At 38.9% G+C, this 21,798-nt stretch overlaps 1 protein-coding gene across 1 annotated transcript in view; it reads left to right on the forward strand.

Annotated features, from left to right (window-relative positions):
- cdh23 (cadherin-related 23) overlaps positions 1-21,798 on the forward strand; it is a 233,458-nt gene that overhangs the window by 208,229 nt on the left and 3,431 nt on the right. The window contains exons 37-67 of the mRNA XM_079854508.1: positions 1,029-1,250; positions 1,674-1,793; positions 1,863-2,043; positions 2,167-2,300; positions 3,510-3,719; positions 3,827-3,934; positions 4,042-4,144; positions 5,056-5,181; positions 5,434-5,637; positions 7,115-7,573; positions 7,761-7,877; positions 8,241-8,465; positions 8,621-8,790; positions 9,353-9,490; positions 9,582-9,701; positions 10,557-10,734; positions 11,081-11,292; positions 13,054-13,248; positions 13,390-13,503; positions 14,327-14,456; positions 15,254-15,517; positions 16,044-16,205; positions 16,294-16,550; positions 16,686-16,783; positions 16,933-17,053; positions 19,039-19,118; positions 19,356-19,396; positions 19,525-19,585; positions 20,162-20,291; positions 20,447-20,569; positions 20,920-21,030. Coding sequence (XP_079710634.1) covers positions 1,029-1,250; positions 1,674-1,793; positions 1,863-2,043; positions 2,167-2,300; positions 3,510-3,719; positions 3,827-3,934; positions 4,042-4,144; positions 5,056-5,181; positions 5,434-5,637; positions 7,115-7,573; positions 7,761-7,877; positions 8,241-8,465; positions 8,621-8,790; positions 9,353-9,490; positions 9,582-9,701; positions 10,557-10,734; positions 11,081-11,292; positions 13,054-13,248; positions 13,390-13,503; positions 14,327-14,456; positions 15,254-15,517; positions 16,044-16,205; positions 16,294-16,550; positions 16,686-16,783; positions 16,933-17,053; positions 19,039-19,118; positions 19,356-19,396; positions 19,525-19,585; positions 20,162-20,291; positions 20,447-20,569; positions 20,920-21,030 — 4,914 coding nt within the window. The remainder of the gene's footprint in view (positions 1-1,028; positions 1,251-1,673; positions 1,794-1,862; positions 2,044-2,166; positions 2,301-3,509; positions 3,720-3,826; positions 3,935-4,041; positions 4,145-5,055; positions 5,182-5,433; positions 5,638-7,114; positions 7,574-7,760; positions 7,878-8,240; positions 8,466-8,620; positions 8,791-9,352; positions 9,491-9,581; positions 9,702-10,556; positions 10,735-11,080; positions 11,293-13,053; positions 13,249-13,389; positions 13,504-14,326; positions 14,457-15,253; positions 15,518-16,043; positions 16,206-16,293; positions 16,551-16,685; positions 16,784-16,932; positions 17,054-19,038; positions 19,119-19,355; positions 19,397-19,524; positions 19,586-20,161; positions 20,292-20,446; positions 20,570-20,919; positions 21,031-21,798) is intronic.

Genomic DNA, 21,798 nt, shown 5'->3' on the forward strand with positions numbered 1-21,798 from the left:
ACCAATTATAATTTAAAGTTTATTTTTGATATTATGTAGTAATAAAATGTATTATTCATTTAAATATAATGATCATTTAATTGAAATATTATATTAGTATATTTCTGGAAGTTTATTCTGCAGTAATAGTTTCAATTGCCAAGTCATTTTTAAGCCTATTAAAACAAACATTTCAATGATAATAAATTTGTTTTATACAGACTTTGGATGACTGAATTTTGAGATCATATTCAGAATCTATGTTATAGCTGACTAGTTTTAGTCTTCCGCACTTGAGAGATCTACTTGAGTGAATTTTGTGGGGAGACATGGTAGGCTATCAGTTTTGATGCCTATTGATGGCATACATGCACACATCAGTAACCTCCTGCACACACTATCAGGTTATGCAAATGAAATTCATACTTGCTACACCAGTTCACTATGATACCATGAGATAAAGGTTACTCCACACTGGTACATAGTCTGTTCAGAAGAAAACATGCAAATACTTGCATCAAAGAGCATAAACTTTGCCCTGCTATCTATAGATTCTAAATTTTTGAGACACTAGTCAGTGTTGTATACTGAGGAGTTGTGTGTTTATTGAGAAATTTTTAGACATGTAAAGCACTTTGGTCAACTTGTGTTGTTTTTTGATGGGCTCCACAAATAAATGTTGATTGATTGATTAGACATGCATCATGTTCAAATTTTAGATACAGAATTTTTTTTTTTTAGCTTAATAGTATATAATACACACTTGTATTTAAAATAGCATGACCCTTTATTTTAAGGTGTAATTATACATTTAAGTACGAGTGATATTAATTAACAACATGCACTTACTAAATAATTAGGGTTTGGTTTAGAGTTAGTTGCATGTAATTATGCATAATTCCCTGTTATTACTAGAGTAAGTACATGTAACATATGTAACAAGGACACTGTATATATACATATGTTACATTTGTCCTGTTAGATTACTCTTTTTTTTATTCCTGTAAAATGTTCCAAGTGTTTAATTGACGTGTCATCCGTCTCCACAGACGTCCACCATCGTGTGGGTGCGTATAATTGATGAAAATGACAACGCACCTGAGTTTCCGGAGGAAGAGTATGTGACGGAGCTCAGAGAGGGGCCAAACACTGTAGGAGCCATCATCGCCACAGTTACTGCCATCGACCCTGACGAAGGTCTCAACGGGACCATCCGTTATGCCATCTCCAAGGGCAACCTGGCCCAGACGTTCCAGATCAATAGCATAACGGTGAGGCGCTCAGAGAGTGACGGACAGGAAGCATGTGTTTGGTGTTATTGGATTATTATTTTTTTGCGCTGTTTGTATTTTTTCATTCTTAGAAATTCGTAGAAAACCTTGAAAATGTCAGGGAATTTTTGTAACTTTATTTTAAAAAAGTTACTGTTTGAAATGCAAGAAATTCCTTTTTCTCACTCAGGTTCACGTAACCCAATCTGAATGGTCTCAAGAGAAAGTTTAAAAGCACAGTATTTATTTGAAATATAAATCTTTTTAACATTATAAATGTCTTAACTGTTTTTGATCAATTTAATACGTCCTTGCTAAATAAACATACCTTTAAAAAAACCTTGATATCTCACAAATGACACTTGTTTTCTGAGAATGATCCTCCACTGCTGCTCTGTTAATTGTGTGTTTGTGTGTTCACAGGGTCAGATAGTTGTCTTTAAGGAACTGGATTATGAGATCAGTAACGGTCACTATGTGCTGACGGTCACAGCCACAGATCAGTGTCCTATACCTCAGTTTAGACTGACCTCTAGCACCACAGTGAGTTCACGTCTACACTTATAATCCTCAGATTCCTTTGTCACACTCACACACTGTCCTGTACCGCAGGTCCTGGTGAATGTGGTAGACGTGAACGATAACTCACCCATCTTCCCGAGTTCATTCGAAGGTCCGTTTGATATCCCAGAGGGTCAGCCGGGCCCACGTGTCTGGACCGTTAAAGCCACGGATGCCGACTCTGGATCCAATGGAAAAGTGGAGTACAGCATCACCGCAGGGGACATGAAAAGTGTGTGTGATGGACAGCTGATTCAGATCCAATCAGAAAAAGTATTAGTGTTGATATTTCTTGTGTTTTTTGTCTGCAGTAAAAATGTTTTCATTCCTTTCTTTCTGTCTCTCTTTATCCCAGATGAGTTTGTAATTTCCTCAGTTGAGGGAGAGTTGAGAGTGAGGAGAGATGTAGAGCTGGACAGAGAAACTATTGCCTATTACAACATCACCATTACTGCCAAAGATCTGGGAACGCCAGCGCTCAGTGCTACGGTATGCACCCTCACACACACATCTGTTCATATTCTTCTACTACGCACACAAATATGACCTTATGGTAAAGGACATACTTTTGATTATGTGGAAAGACAATATGCCTATTGGGACACAATAAATCGTTTTGACACCACAAACCAAAACCACTTTGCATTTGTGTTTGTAGTTCATCAAACTAAATTCATTACATTAAAATTCATTATTACTTTAGTTTGATGTTCATCATTTAAAAACGGCATCTTTGACCATTAAGGCTGAATGATTGATCTAAATAGAACTAAAATCGCGATATGGCTTAGTGCAATAATCAAACCTCAAAATCTGCGATGCGTGTTTTAGAGTGAATCACAGCTCTGAAGTTAGATTGGTTAAAGGAATAGTTCACTTTAAAATGAAAATTCTGTCATCATATACCCTCATGTTGTTTCAAACCTGTATGAATTTCTTTCTTCTGCTGAACAGAAAGGAAGATATTCAGAAGAATGTCAGTGACCAGGCAGTTTATGGGTCCCATTGACTTCCATAGTAGGAAAAAAATATACTATGGAAGTCAATGGTACCAGAAACTGTCTGGTTACTGACATTCTTCTAAATATCTTCCTTTCTGTTCAGCAGAAGAAAGAAATTCATACAGCTTTGAAACAACATGAGGGTGAGTATATGATGGCAGAATTTTCATTTTAAAGTGAACTATTCCTTTAATGTTTAAAAATGAAGAAATTAAAACTGTTGTGCTGTAAAATAAAATAATTGATTATGTTATTTTTAAATACTTTTTATAGTAAAATTAATATTAAAATTATTTAATAATTACTATTTTTTATTATTTTATAGTCATATTGATATAAATCACAAACTTCTTGGCCAAATTGTGCATCCCTACAAACGAGCACAGCCAACCTGGAGCTTTTTTTTTTTTTATCACTATCACAGAAAAATCACAATTAGATTTTTTCCCTGAAATTGTGCTATCTTCTATTTTCTTTTCCATTCTTCACTGCAGTTAAAAACATTGAAAGAAAATCTTCTTCTGTAGGCAATGTTACATAATATTACATCTTACATAACACATGCACAGATACACAAAATCAACAGGAAATTTCTAATCTTGCATAATATTTAGTATGGTTTCTATTTGAATTAGTAAGCAGTGAATCACTACATATTTCCCATAATTCATGTGGTGGTTTTGTTTTTCTGGATCAGGTGGTAGTGGGCATTCAGGTGTTGGACATTAATGATAATGACCCCGTCCTGCTCAACTTACCGTATAACACCAGCGTGAGCGAGGGAGCAGCGATTTACACCTCCATCACTCAAGTGCAGGCGCAAGACTCTGACAACGGCCGCAACGCTCTCCTCACATACAGCATCACTGCCGGCAACACTGATGGAGCGTTCTACATTAATGAGACGGTAAGAGACAGAGGGACACGGGACAAAACAGCAGAGGGAGAGAATAAGAGAAGGAAATAGTAATGTAATAGTGAACACTGAAAAGACTGATGTGTTCTCTCCTCCAGTCAGGTGTGCTTCAGGTGAACAGGCCACTGGATAGAGAGAGAGTGGCTGAATACAGACTCACCATCACCGTCAAAGACAACCCAGACAACCCTCGCATCGCACGCAGGGTAAATAACATGACACAGCACAGCATATCGGCTAAATATATGTTTCACAGACTGTGTGAATATCACGATCAGGTGAACACTGCAGTGAGATTTTTCACTCTGCTCAGGACTCAGATTTGTTGGTAGTTGCCGTGCTGGATGTGAATGACAACAGGCCCATCTTCACCCAGACCAGCTACAGGGGTGAAATCAGTGAAAACTCACTCACAGGTACCAAATGTTCTCTCTAACCACATCCTGATTATTAGAGTGTTAACACCTAACCTAAAGACAACGAAACTTAAGGTTATGGTTAAGATGTTCACAACCTGATTGGTTGGCTTTTATTGCGTATATTTCGTGACGGAACTTACCGAACATCCAAAACAATGCTGTGTGCTGGGAAAAATGCGCTCGTTGTATGTGCGCACCTACATATGATGGTATTTTGACCAGCTGAGAACTCGTGAAGAGATTATAAAATGTCAAAACAGCGGCAGAAGATCTGCTGTGAGGAGACGCGGTTCTGATGCCTGATCCGAACTGTAATGGGCAACATCGCGACTATAACGAGAAAAAACAGGTATGCTTGAGCATTCTGTCCTTTTTAGGGTCTCAACTTGTGACATCTTGTCCTGTTTTTGGTTGGTTTACATGTCTTTGGTCCGTGTTGCGTTCATATTTCATTCAAACCGCACCAGAGTTGGTTTGAAAGTGGACCGAGACTCCACTATCCACTTTTTGGTGCGCACCAGGGTTCAGATGGCAGTTTTCACACTTATTCAAATGAACCGCACTAACAGAGCAATCGCACCAGGGTTCGTTGTAATCAAAACAAACATGACAAGTGTGAACACACTTTTAGAAATGCGTAGATATTGCGTAGAGATTGTCTCTTCAAAGAGAGCTTTTTTTTCATTAATGATAAATTGACTTCAAAAGCAGCTCTACAGAAGATAATAGTGTCATCATCCAGCTCAATTCAGTTCATGTTTTGTTCTCATCAGATAATGTCAGTGCAGTCAAAACAATATTTAACTAATATAACACACTGAGGGGAAGTAAATACAGGATGAACAGGGATCATGGTCATGACTTATTAAACATCATCACCTCCCTCTCTCTGTGCGTATGTCCATCAGGCACCACAGTGTTGATCCTGAACGGCCCTGTTCTAGCAGAGGACAGAGACATTGGGGTGAATGCAGTGGTGAGGTATCGTCTCCTGGGAGCCAGAGTGGACCTCTTCTCTATAGACTCCCTCACAGGTCAGAAGTTCAGCACAGATGATATGGGTTATGTTCATTTTGTTTTCCTTGAGGGTGTCCAAAGGTTATTCGAAGCTCTTACATTTAATTCCCTTTAACATGCAGAAACTTTTATTTCTGTTGTGTCAGATATACATGATAACAGTCGCACCACTTCCTATACACCCACAGAGTTTCTTGTAATCAAGCACCCCTCCCACTTGTGACACATTGTCTTTCTCACCCCCTCTCTCTCTCTCTCTCTGTCTCCAGGGGTGGTATCAGTGCGTGGGGGTGCTGTTCTGGACCGGGAGGCTTTCTCTGTGCCGCGGGTGGAGCTGTTTCTGCTGGGGGAGGATGTGGGAGGTTTGAACAGCAGCGTTCCACTCACAATCACTATCCTCGACATCAATGACAACCCACCTGTTTTCAATCCATCCAGTTTCACAGTACGCCTGCCAGAGAACAGCCCCACAGGTGAGAGAGACCGTATAAACTGATGGAGCTGGATTAACTAGTGGAGGAACTAGTTTGATCTGGTTTGTTGGTCCCATTTGCAGTATAATGGGAGTGGGAGTGTGTGTGATTATTATTATTATAATAAATTAATTCATATTTATTTATAGTATTAATAACAATAAAACATATAGTAATTTCAATAATAATATAGGTTAATATTTATAAGTAATTTATTATTTCATTTATTTATAAATGTTTTTAATGTATAAAATTTAATTAATTGTATATATGTTTTGTTAATATAAATATTAGATGAAAAATTGAGACTAAAAAAATGTGGCTACTAACTGGAATAAATAAGTTGAATTTGAAGTACTAAAATTACTAAAACTAAAACTTAAATAAAATTTAAAAAAGATTCCATTAAACAAATATTTAAAATATTGGATCATAAATATGTTGTTTACACATAACATTTTTAATCATGATTAATTACAGAATTTTTTTTTATTAATTAGGTAATTTGTTTTAATGGATTGACTGCTCTAAAAATGACTAAAACTTTAAATAAAATTAAAGAGCCTCTGAAAATGATAAAAGCTAATTAGTAAATAGTATAATTGTATATACATAATACTAAAGTAACAATAAATAAATATCAGTGTCCTATTGATTTTATATTCAATAAATATATACACAGTACTGTGCAAAAGTCTTAGGCATATTAATACCCCCCCCCCCCCCCCCCCCCAAAAAAAAAAAAAAAGAAGAAACAGAAAAAACTGAGACAGACTAAATCCAGAAGAACTGCGGGAACGTCTCCAAGACGCTTGAAGAAACCTTCCTGCAAAGCTCCCTGAAAAACTATGCGCAAGTGTACCTGGACAAAAGTCGTTTTAAACGCAAAGGGTCGTTACACCATATGTTGATTTGAATTAGTTAATAGAGGTTAAATCATAAATAAATTCAATTTGTGATTTTATTTTTGAAAGCATTCTCACTTTACAGCATTTTAACACAAGTGCCAGTACTTTTCACAGAACTGTAGCTTTGCAGGAAGGTTTCTTCAAGCATCTTGGAGACGTTCCCGCAGTTCTTCTGGATTTAGTCTGTCTCAGTTTCTTCTGTTTCTTCATGTAATCACAGACAGACTTGATGGTGAGATCAGATCAGACCGGCTGTTGTCAGACTCCTTGTGCATACACAAATCTCACTGGATTATTACAATTAATGGCAAAAAGAATGTTTGGAAATGTAAACTGATATTTCCTACTGACACACTACAGCAAAAGATAGAAATAACTGACTTAAAACCATTTTGGGGGAGGGGGGGGATATTAACATGCCTAAGACTTTTGCACAGTACTGTGTATATATATATATATATATATATATACACACACACACACACATACATACTATTGCATACACTGTGACACACACATACATACTATTGTGTTAAAGGTGTGTTATGTGGCGTTGTGTGTATTTTCAGGTGTGGTAGTAACGCAGCTCTCGGCGAGTGACGCTGACGCTGGCTCTAATGGTTGGTTGCAGTATCGGTTAGACACCGGCGCTCAAGACCGTTTCATCGTTGACGCTCTCTCTGGTGCGGTTCTGGTCGGCAATGCTACACTGGACCGAGAGGAACGTAGCTCGTACCGGCTGGTTGTCATAGCAACTGACCGAGGCACGCCCTCTCTCTCCGGGACAGCGACATTGTCTGTTGTTCTAGATGACATCAACGACTCACGTCCTCGTTTCATACGCCCTGTGCAGACAATCAGCGTCAACGAGTCAACTCCACCCGGAGAGGTCGTAGCTACGCTCACCGCCGAGGACCCTGATCTACGACCCCGCCTGGAGTATTACATCATCTCTGTGGAAGCAAAGGATGATGGGAATAATCCAGTGGATGGGCTGCAGCAGTCGTTTGGGATTGACTTTCATACAGGTGGACCACATTATAAGATATCTTTGTTGCATAAGCTGCACTTTCAGCCCTCTGAGATGTCACATATAACTCTTCTTCTGGAATTCAGCAACTAAAAACTCTACATTTTTATTAATAATCTATTTTCTATGGATAAAATGAACTCTGTTGTGCTCTGGTATTTAAATATCTGTGTCCATCTTCTCAGGGGCTGTGTTTGTACGAAACCCCTTGAACCGAGAGCTGGTTGCCACTTTTGAGATCATCGTTTCAGTGCATGACAACGCCAGTGATGTTATTGACATGTCAGTCAGTGTACCTAACGGTAAGAAAGATCTTTCTGTCTACTTTATTCTTTCTGTCTTTCTTCACATCACTTTCCTCCATTTAAGAATAGTTATATTGCAAACTTTTTTCTTTTCTTGCTCCTATTGAAAGAACCAGCATGTGTTCAATCGGGACGACGTGTCCCCACCAGTCTTATTAACTAGCTTGACCAGCAAAGTTAACCAGTTTTGCCAGAAAATCCTTGCTGGTACCTTTTGCCAGTTTGTCAGGTTTGCTAGTTTGTCAGGTTTGTCATGTTGTCCTTCCAATGGTTTCCATTATCTAGACCAGCTTTAAACCTACCTGTGGATAATTATTTGCTGTTTCTCAAACTCAATTTAAATTTGATTTCTCTCCACAGCCAAATTGACCATCAACGTGCTGGATGTGAATGACAATGCTCCTCGTTTTCGCCCTTTCGGGGTGGCGAACTTCTCCGAGAGGATTCTGGAGGGTGCTGTGGCTGGTACCACACTGCTGTCGGTGACGGCTGTTGATCCTGATAAAGGACCCAATGGACAGATCATCTACCAGCTCCTGCACCTGCCCCGTGGAGACTACATAAGACTTGAAGACCCATCTACAGGTGGCACATTTGCATTTCTGCAACATTTCTATTGACCAATCAGTGTTCTAACCCTAAACCCTCAAAGATTGAAATTTGAAATTTTATGAAACACCACTGATTTAATTCCACCTCTAAACTATTTCACGGATGTCTTTCGATATCACCGTCCACAGGTAAAATTGTGGCCAATCGGACGGTAGATTATGAACAAGTGCAGTGGTTGAACTTCACGGTGCGTGCTCAGGACTATGGCTCACCTCCTCGCTTTGCTGAACTTCCTGTCTATCTGCGCATCGTTGATGTCAACGACAACAACCCAGTCTTTCAACAACCTTTATATCAGGTACATCAGCACAGACCAGAGAATCAGGCTACTACTTCCCAGTTGCATTCAGGAAGCATTATAATAACTCCTACAGTGGAGTCAAACAGTCTGAGACTTTAGTGAAAATGCTTCTGTGTTGCTTTTTGATAACCTTTTAATTACTAATTATATTATGAATTGTTAGTATTAAGTATGACCAATGTCACTGATTTGCTAAAACTAGAAATGGTGCAGAAAATGCTGATTCTGCATTTTATGTCATGCTTCATATTTTTTAGAAATGGTATTTTAAATCTTTTCATTATTGTTGTAGACTATAGGACCCCACTGTATTTGAAAACTATGTTAAAATATTTCGGTGTAGAAAGTAAAGAAAGTATGGTTTCCAAAAAAATATTAAACAGCACAACTGTTTTCAACATTGATAACAATAAGAAATGTTCCTTGTGCATCAAATCAGTAATCCGAATGATTTCTGATCATGGTAGTAATGTTTCACATTTCTGATCAAATAAATGCAACTTTAGTGAGCATACAATAAGACACTTTTAAACCAAAGTGTTTGTCTATGTGTGTACAGAAGTCAATTTTTGAGGATGTTGCACTCGGCACCATTATTGTGAGCGTGAGTGCGACAGATGCAGACTCTGGCCTGTTTTCTGTCATTGAATACGGGCTAGTTGATGGAGAGGGCAGGTTTGGCATCACACCCACTACGGTAAGTGTGTTGGTGTGAAAAAAAAAGCAAAGACAAAAAGAAATGCCATGTATAATGTTGTATTTTCAATATTGATGTCCTTTGTTATCAGGGTGACATCTACGTCCTGTCTGCCCTGGACAGAGAGACCAAAGACCGCTACACTCTCACAGCCTATGCCAGAGACAACCCTGGCGGCAGCCCCAACAACCGCAGAGAAAACTCCGTCCAGGTGTGGATGAGCTCCAAAAAATATGAAATTGAGCCCATTTGATTGCATCTAAAATCATTTGAATGCACTTCACATCACAATTATGACTTCCAAACACGAAAATAGAAACTGACTCGATCTAGAGGTGGCTCATTCAGACACAACCAGATTAATCTGTGTCGTCCTCTCTGTATGGAATCAACATTCAAACAACCTGTTCTGCAAAACTGCTAAGACCAGTTGACCACAGGCACATAAAAGAAAAACCAAACATGGATAAAATGATTTGAGCAAGAGAGACCGTGACGCAGACAAGGCAGAGTGCACTTCACTTCCAGTTCCTGTTTAAGAAGGATATGAAGAGAGCATCAGCAGTACAAATGAAGTTTCACAAGATGTGAAGATCGTGGGTTGGCCGAGCGTTCAGCCCACACTTCCTCTATTCACTCTGATGGTACGAGGAAGTGGGAAGTATAGAAGCAAAACAAGCAGAAAATTAAAATACCATCAGCTGGTGCAAAGTACAATACAAACATTGCATAATACTTAGGAATTATTTAAAGCACCAAATGCAAGTATAATGCACCAAATCAGCCTTGGTCAGTCCAGTTGTGCAGTAACTTTTTGGGAACTGCATCATCATTATTCATTACATATGTTTGAAATCAAATTGTTGGTTTGTTGTATCCCCAACCAGTGTTTAGATATCAAACTCTCTTGCACATGTTTGCATGTGCAAGTTTCAGTTTCATGTGAGCAGTTTTGCATGAGCTGACCTCAGATACGTGGCAAAACAAACAAAACAGTTTTGTTGTGGTACTCCACCTTTAACACCTCTGTATCAGATCTCTGAACTTATGTTTCTGTATCTCTCAGGTGCAGCTGACAGTGATGGATGTAAATGACTTCCGTCCACGTTTCTCAGAAAGAGTCTTCACCACTAGTGTGTTTGAGAACGAGCCGGTTGGGACGTCGGTGATCACACTGAAGGCCACTGACCTCGATGAGGGCGAGAATGCATTACTTACCTACAGTCTACAGGGCCCTGGAGCGGGTACAACACACACTGGCATACAGAAATATACACACATGGGCTGCGCAATTGGCTCTCTTTTAATTAATGAGCTAGAGTTTGCCCACCGGATGTTGAAATGGAACTTGAATTGGAATGACAGAAAGAGGAATTTAACACATTAGTCCAAGACAACAACCAACTGAGCAAGAGTAAATCACTTCTTAGATGTTCCACCAAGACACATAAAATGTTCAAATTACAGTGTCCCTTCTTGTTTTCTACCTTGATAACAAAGCAATTCAAATTCAGGAAATGAATTGGAAAGTAAAGGCAGTACAGTACAACTACAGCGTTTGATATTGTTGCTGATCTCTCTCTTTTGCAGATGCGTTCTCTCTGGATCCTGACACTGGGCTGATTCGCTCCCTGCGGTTACTGCAGAGTTTTGAGAGGTTTAATCTGACTATGGTGGCGACCGATCATGGCAGACCTCCCCTCTGGGGCACCGCCAGTCTTCAGATCACCGTCATAGATGTCAATGACAACAGGCCTGTCTTTGTGCGGCCTGCCAATGGCACTATCATGCATATACTAGAGGTGTGTAACGGTGAAAAAACAATCACTCATTATTTTTATTACTAAAGCATACTGTCATTTCCTTATGTTTCCATCCACCTATTTTTATTCAAATTTTGGGATATTGCATAAAAAAAATGCTGGATGGAAACGGCAAGATGTGCAAAATTCAAAAAATGCACTCAATTGAGGCGGATACATTTTTTATCTGATAAGAAGACATGCACAGAAACTATAATGGAAACACATTTACTGAATAAATCTCTTTATGCACAACAATAAGATTACGTGGCTTTGCCTCAACTGAGAATGTGATTGGATAATTGGATAAATGGATAATTTAATTGCACAGCATCTCAAATATTGGTTTGATTATTCTGAAATGCCTGAGCCAAAGTCTTTCATCAGAATGATTTGGTATAATGACCCCTCAGAAGAGTCTCACACGATCGCGCTCCCAAACACCAGGCATCCGAACGCAAGATAAAAGGTTGCCGATTATTGAGTTTCGTCTGTGTGCTCTGAGACGCAAGTCATTTCTGATGTAGGAAAAAAGAGCAACAGTGGCTTCCACCGATTGTAGCAACTTTAATTTTTATTACAAATATTTTGCGCCAATTTCACAGGAATCTACAGATTTGTTCTCTTGAAAACATGGGATGAAAACGCTGCTTTATTCGCAAATGTTTTATGTGATATTCCAATTTTGTGCATAATTTAAATTTGCGACTTTGGATGGAAACAGTATTGTAATTCAAGGCCGGGTTCCTCACTCATCTTACAAAGTACAACTTCGTCATTGTCTTTCTCACATCCCAAGGTACATCATAGGAATATACTTTACATCTGACAGCCAGACTGAAAAGTTCATGTTGCTAAAAAGAGTGTCAAATTTAATTGTGTAGCCCAAGTGATGAAAACGCCCCCAGTGTCCCAGAGGTGTTAACCATAGTGTCATAGCAAATAGTATTTTGAGTACTTTTAAGAAAACTCCTTAAGTTCCTTTTAAAGTAAGTGCAATCTTCAAGACAATCTTTAAAACCCACAGACTGTGGTGCATCCGAAATAGCATACTAAGTAGGTACTACATTTGAATTTGAACTTACTTTGTGACTGTTTAAAATTATGTTCTATTTAAAGTATGAATATGGGTACTATGAATGAAATTTGGATACACTACATCCTCCATGTTGTTACTGTCACGTGACCTACCAGTGTCAGTTGCATCGCTTCACTATCATTCATAAATCCTCTCCCGTGGCCTCATGGGATAGTATTTTAAGTACTTTTAAGAAAACTTCGTAAGTTCCTTTTAAAGTAAGTGCAATCTTCAAGACAATCTTTAAAACCCACAGACTGTGGTGCATCCGAAATGCACACGTGGTGCATCAAATGCACACTCCAGAATCTCGGAAACTCCTGTTTTTTGAATACTATGTATTTGGACATGCTACTCTTTTGGTGCATTGTTTTTCGCATACTACGTAGTAGGGAAGTATTCAATTTCAGGTGCAGCGTTGGATTACACTGAAAAGTACTAAACAGACCTTTTTATGCATCAAACAAAAAATATAAATTAAGAGATTCCCTGCCTGTGATTTGACTAAAATCTATACAGGGATGAGTTCTCACTGTTTAATACTTTGACCCAAATCTGTCACATGGAGGTCTGCCGTATTTGATGCCCCATATCTGGATTGTAAGAGATTGGATGACCTATATTTGGCATGTATGGACATGTATGAGTGAGCATTATCTCATGTTTTGTGTTTGTGGATGCAGGAACAGCCTCCTGGGCTGGTGGTGTATGAAGTGTTCGCCACAGACGAGGATGAGGGGGTGAATGGCGAGGTCCGCTACAGCTTCCTTCAGACTGGAGCCGGAAACAGAGATTGGGAGAACTTCCATATTGATGCAGTGACAGGAGTGATCACCACTGCGGTTAAACTGGACAGAGAGAAACAAGCCCTGTACAGCGTGAGTCTTTCTTTTTAAACAAGGCCACTGAAAAAGATGCATTTTAATGACAAAATTCAGGACACAATTCAAAATAAAAGATAAATGAAAACTGGTCATAAATGGTACAATAACTATTTAAATCTCTGTATTTGTGTGTAGCTTGTTGTGGTGGCGTATGACCTAGGACAGCCCGTCCCATATGAGACCATGCAGCCGCTACAGGTGGCTCTGTCTGACATCGATGACAATGAACCTGTCTTCCTTAAACCTCCGGTAATGTTTTGATTACTGTTTTTTTTTCTCTAAAGATCACAAATATTACTCTATTTTTTAAGTACAGACTAGGCCAGTTTAGGTGCAGTAGGCGATTTCTGAGAAACACTGTTGAAAGCAGATTGGACCGAGCACCACAACACACTTGTAGCCAATCAGCAGTAGGGGGCGTGTCCACTCATGATGGGGGAGGAGAGAGAGTGAGCAAGAGGAAAGACTGTAGAAAGAGAGATGGCTGAGAGACATTACAATAGAGAAAAGGTCAGAGGAATATCACTGGAAAAAGAAGTATTCTGATCAGGCAAGAGCTTTAGGACCAGCGTTAATATTAGAAAGGCTTTCAGCGCTGGAGAGACCTAAGTGGGTAGACCTGAAAACGGATACAGAGATTGTGTTGCTTCTTCTCCATACCTGAGTAACATTGGTTTTGCTGTTTCTCAGAACTGAGAAATGCTGTTGTTGTAATGTTAGCTGTAGTAACAGGACAGTTTTGAGGGTCACTGTCTGTCTGGAGCTGCTGTGCTGCTGGCGACTAACAACCAACTCTTGCTCTTGTGTACTGTATGTTCATTTTTTGTTCTTCCTTGTCGTTCGTTCATCATCTTTGCTTTATTTTTCACGTAGCATTATTTTGCTTCACTTCAGCTATGATCCACTGTTGCATTGCATGTTCAGAGGGGTGTGTTTGTCTCAAATATCATCAGTTTCTCAGTTATTGCTTAATGCACCTTTAAGAACTTTTACATCATGAAATGTGATGTTTGGAAATTTTCTTAGCACTTATTGCTTAAGTCTTGACTTCTGTCTGTTGCGTGTATTTCAGAGAGGAAGTTTGCCGTATCAGTCTCTTTCGGTACCGGAGCACTCGCCTCCTGGGACTGTTGTGGGTAATGTGACGGGTGCAGTGGATGCAGATGAGGGCTCTAATGCTATCGTCTACTATTTCATTGCAGGTGCGGACACAACGTTAAAGCACAAAAATCATTGTACCATGCTTATCCAATGTTAGGCTCCATTCAGGCAGTAGAAAAGGAATTTTGGATCATCTGCAATGCCTGAATTAACATGTATCTGACAGTAATCTCTCTGCCAAACAAATTAATTAAAGAATATACATGAAGGTCAGTGAACCTAGGTCTCAAACAAACACTTTTACTTAACTACTGGAGGTCAAGACTCTTTCTTCATAGAACATTTCCGTCCTGCAGTTGCCAATAAATTCCTCAGTTTGCACAATTTCATTGCAACAGCAGAAGATGCTGAAATTCCGATTTCTGAGAAACTTCACTTGTAAACTATCAAAACAATGACTATGTTCAAAGTAGAACACTAACCTACTACTCTTACTATGTCTGCAGTATATAGTATGTATGCCATGTACAGTATGCAAAATATCTGTATGCATTGGATACTCAGATGACCTACTGTAGTACATTTGTTAAACTATGTGCAATACAATAAAGCTTACTGTGCTGAATACTCTCCTTCAATCCAGTGTGCTTGACATGACAAGTGGACAAAATTATAGCAATGATTTTTAATATCTTTATTAATTCATTATTTGATCAAACTGCCATTAAGATATTTTTGCACATTTGATAGTTTAGCAAAAGCTTTTTACTATTTAAAAGAATAGTAGGCCATGTGAAGTGTATACTGCACAGAATTCAGTGAATAGTAAGGTAGTATTCACTTCATACACAGCCAGTGTAAACGTTCCATTAACTGCATTACTAATGTTCTTCTCTAGGAGGCAATACCGAAGGAAACTTTGTAATGAGTGTGGCCGGGGTTTTACGTGTCAAGAAAGATCTGGATCGGGAAGAAATCCCAATGTATTCCATAATCGTTAAAGCTTCCAGTAACCGAAGCTGGACTCTTCTGAGAAGTCAAAGGTCACAGCGGGCCCAAATACTTGACCCGAGCCGTGATCCCACATTACAGGAAGTTAAAATCTTCCTTGAGGACATCAACGACCAGTCTCCAAGATTCACAAAGCTGGAGTACACTGCAGGTAACAGATTTGTTTTATTTTGATAATATTTTCAAGGTTTTTTTTTCTTTATTTAATTATTTTGATGTTAATAATTAATCTGTATGTATTATTTTATTTCAGTTTTCTGAGCTCTGTTTTTAGGTTGACTTAATTTTGGGCTTTCATTTATTTTGCATTAAATATTGTATTTTTATTATTATTATTATTATTATTATGGTAGCACTTTATTTTACAGTCCTGTTCCTCATGTACAGTCTTATTACCCAGTTATTGTGATAAATTAAAATCTCATTAAAAGCATAAAAAGTGACCAAGACCTTCATATAACAAAAATAAAAATATATATTATTTATTAAATAAATAATATTTGCATTTATTTAATATTATTATTATTATTGTTATATAAATTATATTTTAATATATACTTACAAATATATATTTGAATATAAAGCAACCCCAGGGACAATCCCTATGGTATGTCCTAATTTATATATCTAGTAAACGTGTGTATGTGTAAGCTTATTTGTCTCTCTCTCTCTACCAGGTGTGGCTGCAGATGCTAAAGTTGGCTCTGATCTGATCCGGGTTCAAGCGATTGATAATGACATCGGCAACAACAGTCTTGTTCTTTATCACATTCTGTCCATCCGCTACATCAAACTGCATTCCAATGACTCTGAAGACATGGGCAACGTCTTCATCATCGGTCGGTGTGCTCTACACATTCTTCACATTTCTGTTGAAATGAATGGCATTTATTGGTGTTAGTTTTTGTGACTTTTCTTTCTTTTCAGGTGAGACTGACGGAATCATCCGAACGTTTGACCTGTTCATGGCGTATGATCCGGGTTATTTTGTGGTGGAGGTGCTGGCGAGAGATCTGGCAGGACACAGTGACGTGGCTCTGGTGGGCATTTACATTCTGAGAGATGACCAGCGGGTGAAAATCGTCATTAATGAGATACCGGAGCGTGTCCGGCTGTTTCAGGAGGAGTTTATAAACCTGCTCTCAAACATCACGGGAGCCATAGTCAACACTGATGACGTACAGGTATATGTATGTTTGTTCTGTCATTATTCATATTGTGAGAAATAAGATTACTCGCCAATCTGTACAAAGTTATATCCGATATTTCTCCTGTCATGGCCATGCAAATGAGTTAATTCAGATATTTGATTCCCATAGTTTCACGTGGATAAGAAGGGAAGAGTGAACTTTGCCCAAACTGATGTTCTGATTCATGTGGTCAACAAGCAGACAAACCGTATTCTGGATGTGGAAAAGTAAGAGTTATATACCAAACATGACCAATGCATGTCAATTAGTTGTTTCCAAATACAGTGATGACTTCTTGCCTTGGAATACTCTCATCCACAGTTACTTCGATCCATTGAGGACGATTGATTCACTGAACTGATTTATTGGTTTTCAGGGTGATTCAAATGATCGATGAGAACATGGAGCAGTTGAGGAATCTGTTTAGAAACTACAACGTTTTGGACGTTCAGCCTGCCGTGACTGCACGCGCACCTGACGACCTCACCACCTTACAGGTGTGTGTGTGTATTTGTATTCAGTGTATTTGCTGTATCAAGAATACATTATATCCAGGGGTCGGTTGCATAAACCTCTAAAGGTGATGATACACAGGGCAACTTTTTGAGCAATGTTGCTAGGCAATGTTGCCGTCAACGGGCAACCAGATGAGACACAGGGCCCACGACTGATCTAAATTATCCAGATAGAAATTTATTGCCCATTTTCAATGGAAAAGTGCCCAAGCAACAATCGCTCGGCAAGATTGCCCAGCAACATTGCTCAAAAAGTGAGAAGGGTCTGGCTGCAGACCTGCACTTGCACTCCCAGACTTGCACTCTCAGACCTGCACGCTCAGACACCAGCGCTTCCTCTGCAAGTGACGTCACTGAGACTGAGAACAGCTCCGAATGTCGTTAAAAAATTGTTACTGTAAGTATATACATATAAATAAATATATATCGTCGCTGTCGGGCGGAAACCTCGTATGTCCAAAGTTTGTCAATTTCATATTTTTTCACAAATCGATGCTATTGGTCAGTCCCCACGTGGTTCTTTTATTTTCACAAATTATTAACCAATCTAAAGTGTTGAAAATAACTAGAGAGCAAATCTCTTAACTCCATTGGACACTTCAACTGTCTGAGAATCCTCGTAACTCCACCTCTTCTTCACTCCGCGGCGGGAGCCTCCGCGGCATTTTGTCTTCTCAAGATTAAGAAATCCTCGTCGAGCAACACGTAAAGCAAGCCTTAACTCTGATTTTATCTGTGTTAAACTATGATATCAGTTATTGATGTATTTTAAATGTCTACTTATTACACGTGTGCATTGAAGTTTTAAAAAGGTATCTAATATAATACTTGAATTAAATGTTTTGGATACCAGCATTAAATTATTGTTTTTATTATTATTTTACTGACTCGAAGTTGGCATTGTGCATGTAAAATACCCCAAGTAGCAAGGTTTTAATTTATGGGAGAAAAAAGGTCTGCCTAAGTTACTGGCGCCAAGTAAGCCTATCTTTGGATAATTCTGTATGTTTTTTAGACAATAACTAGTGAAAATAGTTAGGTTAGATACATTTGAGTAGGCATGTTTTGTTAAAAATCGATAGCTGTAATGCTTCGGTGCAGAAGGAAGCCTGTGAGCCACGAAGGTAAGTTTTAGATTAGGCTAATTTCCGCCTATTAGACAGCCTAGTAGGCCTATTTTGGTATTGCATCACTCATACCTCTTAAATGTTTAAAATGGAGTTCAGGAAGATGTATGTAACCACAATCATTAGATTTGAATAGCTCTTAAAGCCTCATCTCTTGTCAAAAGGCTCAACGCAACCGCAGACTTTGATGAACACTGCCGGCAGAAGTCTGTGTCCGTAACATTCTTATCAATGACAGCGTAACCTCGTATCTCCCTGCTCCCAAGTCATAAATCTAGTATCTCCGAAATGTTGGAAATGTTGTGTAAATGTTGGTACACAACAGTATATGATAGCAATATAAGGTATAATACCAACTTTAACAATACAATGTTTAATAACTCAAAAAATATGCCGTTTTTTTTTTTATTTCCTGAAAAAACAATAATAATATAACATAATATTGGAAACATAATATAACTGGAAACATATTTCCGGTTAATTTGTGTCGATTGCAAGTGACGTCACAGGCAGAGGAAGCGCTGTGTCTGAGCATGCAGGTCTGAGAGTGCAAGTGCAAGTCTGCAGCCAGACTCTATTGCAAAAAGTTGCCCTGTGTATCATCACCTTAAGACTAGTCTTACAAGTTAGACATCAATTTATTTTCTTTAAGACGGTTCATAGCTTTTTTAAATCAGTTACATAAAACCGTAGATAAGCCTACTTTGATACCTGAAAACTAAGACTGACTGCCCCTGACTAACTGCTAGTAGGTCATACTAGAACTTAAGACACTGTCTTAACATTATGGCTATATTTATGCAACCGGCTGCAGAACGAACACCTCTTTATCTCTTCCAGATGGCCATTATCATCTTGGCAGTTTTACTCTTCCTTGCTGCCATGTTGTTTATCCTGATGAACTGGTATTACCGCACAGTGTGAGTATTTTAAAAACAGATTATGTCATGTATTACATTCTGAATGAACTGAGATTAGTCAGAGCACTTAACAATTTTTCAATTTTTTAGAGAAGATGCATTAGATTCTCATTGAAAGAAGGAACACATAAGATCCTCTTCTGCCACTTGGCATGTTCACTCACTTCCTGTTGAGATAACTCATGTTATCTGTGGTTCTATTATAGCGTTAAGGTTTTTTGTTTGTGTTTTAAACAGGCACAAAAGGAAGCTGAAGGCAATTGTTGCCGGCTCCACAGGTAAAATGCTGGGAATGTCCCATCCCTCCGATTGGAGGAAGCAGAGACTAATCCTCACACATTTTGAAGTTGGACAAACATAGCTTTGTGTTAGTGTTGTTGTTACTGTAATCTCTCTCTGTCTGCAGGAAATCAGGGGTTGATGGATATTCTGGATATGCCCAACACTAACAAGTACACGTTTGAAGGGTGAGTCAGCGATAGAGCGATGTTGGTGATATGAGCCATTTTGTATAGCCGCTTTTCCTACCATCAGGCCAAACCGTTCTCGTTGCTTAAACATTCCATTCCGTGCCGATCCGGTACAGCCATTACAGATATGGTTTCATTTTCCACTGTCGAGCTGATAACGGAGCTCTTTGGAATGTAATACAAATCTGTCAGTCTTTGCATCGGTAACACAAGAGTTCACAGATGGTATGAGAAGTAAATAGCGACTGCGTTATGGAGGATGATCAGGAATTTGTTACCTTTTATTATTAACTATTATCTTTACTTTGCAAAATAGCACGCTTGGCCTGCTACAGAGAAATGACCAATCCTGAGTGTCGACGTCACTACACTCATTCTACCAGCACAGTGCAGCATGGTTAGACAACTGTGCTGAGAATATATGTTAGCAGGGCTCCAGACTGCTAAAATGGTCACATGTGTGACAAACCATAAAATACACTTACTGTATGTGACAACATTCAAATGTTCAAAAATAAAGAGTTGGTTATTATATGTATCACAATGCTTCTCTTTCTCTGTATATGTTTATAGAGCGAATCCAGTGTGGCTGGATCCTTTCTGCAGGAATCTGGAGTTAGCTGCACAGGCGGAGCATGAGGATGATCTTCCTGAAGACCTGAGTGACATCGCTGACCTCTGGAACAGCCCGGCTCGCACACACGTAACTCGCACACAGAAACACTGTCAGAATCATGACACATCACAAGAACATAAACCTTCTCTTTGTAAAGTACGGAACTGATATCTTGCCTTTGTAGAGTCTAAATTGACATCTTGACTTTATAGGGTACTGAATATATTTCTTTTCTTCCATAGGGTACATTTGGACGTGAGCCTCAGGCCTCTAAACCAGAGGATGACAGATATCTACGAGCTGCTATTCAGGAGTATGACAACATTGCCAAACTAGGGCAAATCATGAGAGAGGGACCCATCAAGGTTAGAACACGCACTACAAATCTAACATCTAACTCAAGAGTTTCTGATAAAGCTGTTAAGGCTGGAGTACATAAACAAGGCCAACCAAATGAAAACAACATGAACAAACAGAAGATGGGACCATCATAGAGCTTCACTGCTTTTTGAAGACTGATTTGTAGACACAAACTCATATGATAACATATTTCAAATGCATTTTGAGTTTAGAATCACCATTTATGGTGTTATTTTGTCAAAAATGTTGGGACCCTTAAGCATAATGTGAAGTGAGATCATGTTCTTAATGAATTCTTAATGAGTTAGGATTTAGTTCATAAGACACCACATGACCAATGCTGCCATCCAATCAGGGCTCGCTGCTCAATGTGGTTCTGGATGACTACCTGAGACTCAAAAAGCTGTTTGCTGCTCGTCTGGTCACCAAGTCAACAAGCCACGGTGACCAATCATCAGTCACAGAGGTGGGCGGTGTGACAGGGTGCTGTATTTGCTCTTCCTCTACACCCCTCTTACTCACTGCTGGCTGACTGTCTCCACCCTGTCCTATCAATAGAAACCCTGGGTTCTCCTGCTGTCCAGAGAGATCTGTGTTCTCCACACTGAGTCATGTGACCCTGCTAATGTTTCCCAGGGTGTTTCACAGCCTGCTTACTTGCTCTTCACTGCTTCACTGATGTGTTTGCTGCTCTCACTTGGTGTTTCCGCTAAAACTGCTATAAAGTCGTGAGTTTTTCTGTTGTTAATATTTTTCTTCTTCTTCCTTACCTTTTCTTGAATCCATTGTCTACCAATCTATAATTCATTGCATCAATCTATTATTTAATCCATATCATCATTTATCTACTGTGTTATTTCATCCATTCTTCCTTCTATCCACCCATCATACATCCATTTAACCATCCATGAATCTGCTAATCCATAATTTCATGCATTCATCTACGATTGCATCTGTCCATAATTCAATCCCACCATGCATGCATTCTATCCTCCCATCATGCATCCATCCACCAATCCTTAAATCCATTCAATCATCCATCATTCTATCCATGTTTTTCTATTTACCCATCATGTGTCCATCTATTCATTTATGCATCTACCAATCAATAATGCTATGAATCTCTCTATGAATTCATCCATTCATCATTGTATCCATCAATCCTTCTATCCACCCATCATGCATCCATCCACCAATCTGTATATTCATTCAATCATCTATCAACCAATCAACC

Source organism: Squalius cephalus (genome assembly GCF_949319135.1).
Source record: "Squalius cephalus genome assembly, chromosome: 21".
NCBI classification, from domain to species: domain Eukaryota; kingdom Metazoa; phylum Chordata; class Actinopteri; order Cypriniformes; family Leuciscidae; genus Squalius; species Squalius cephalus.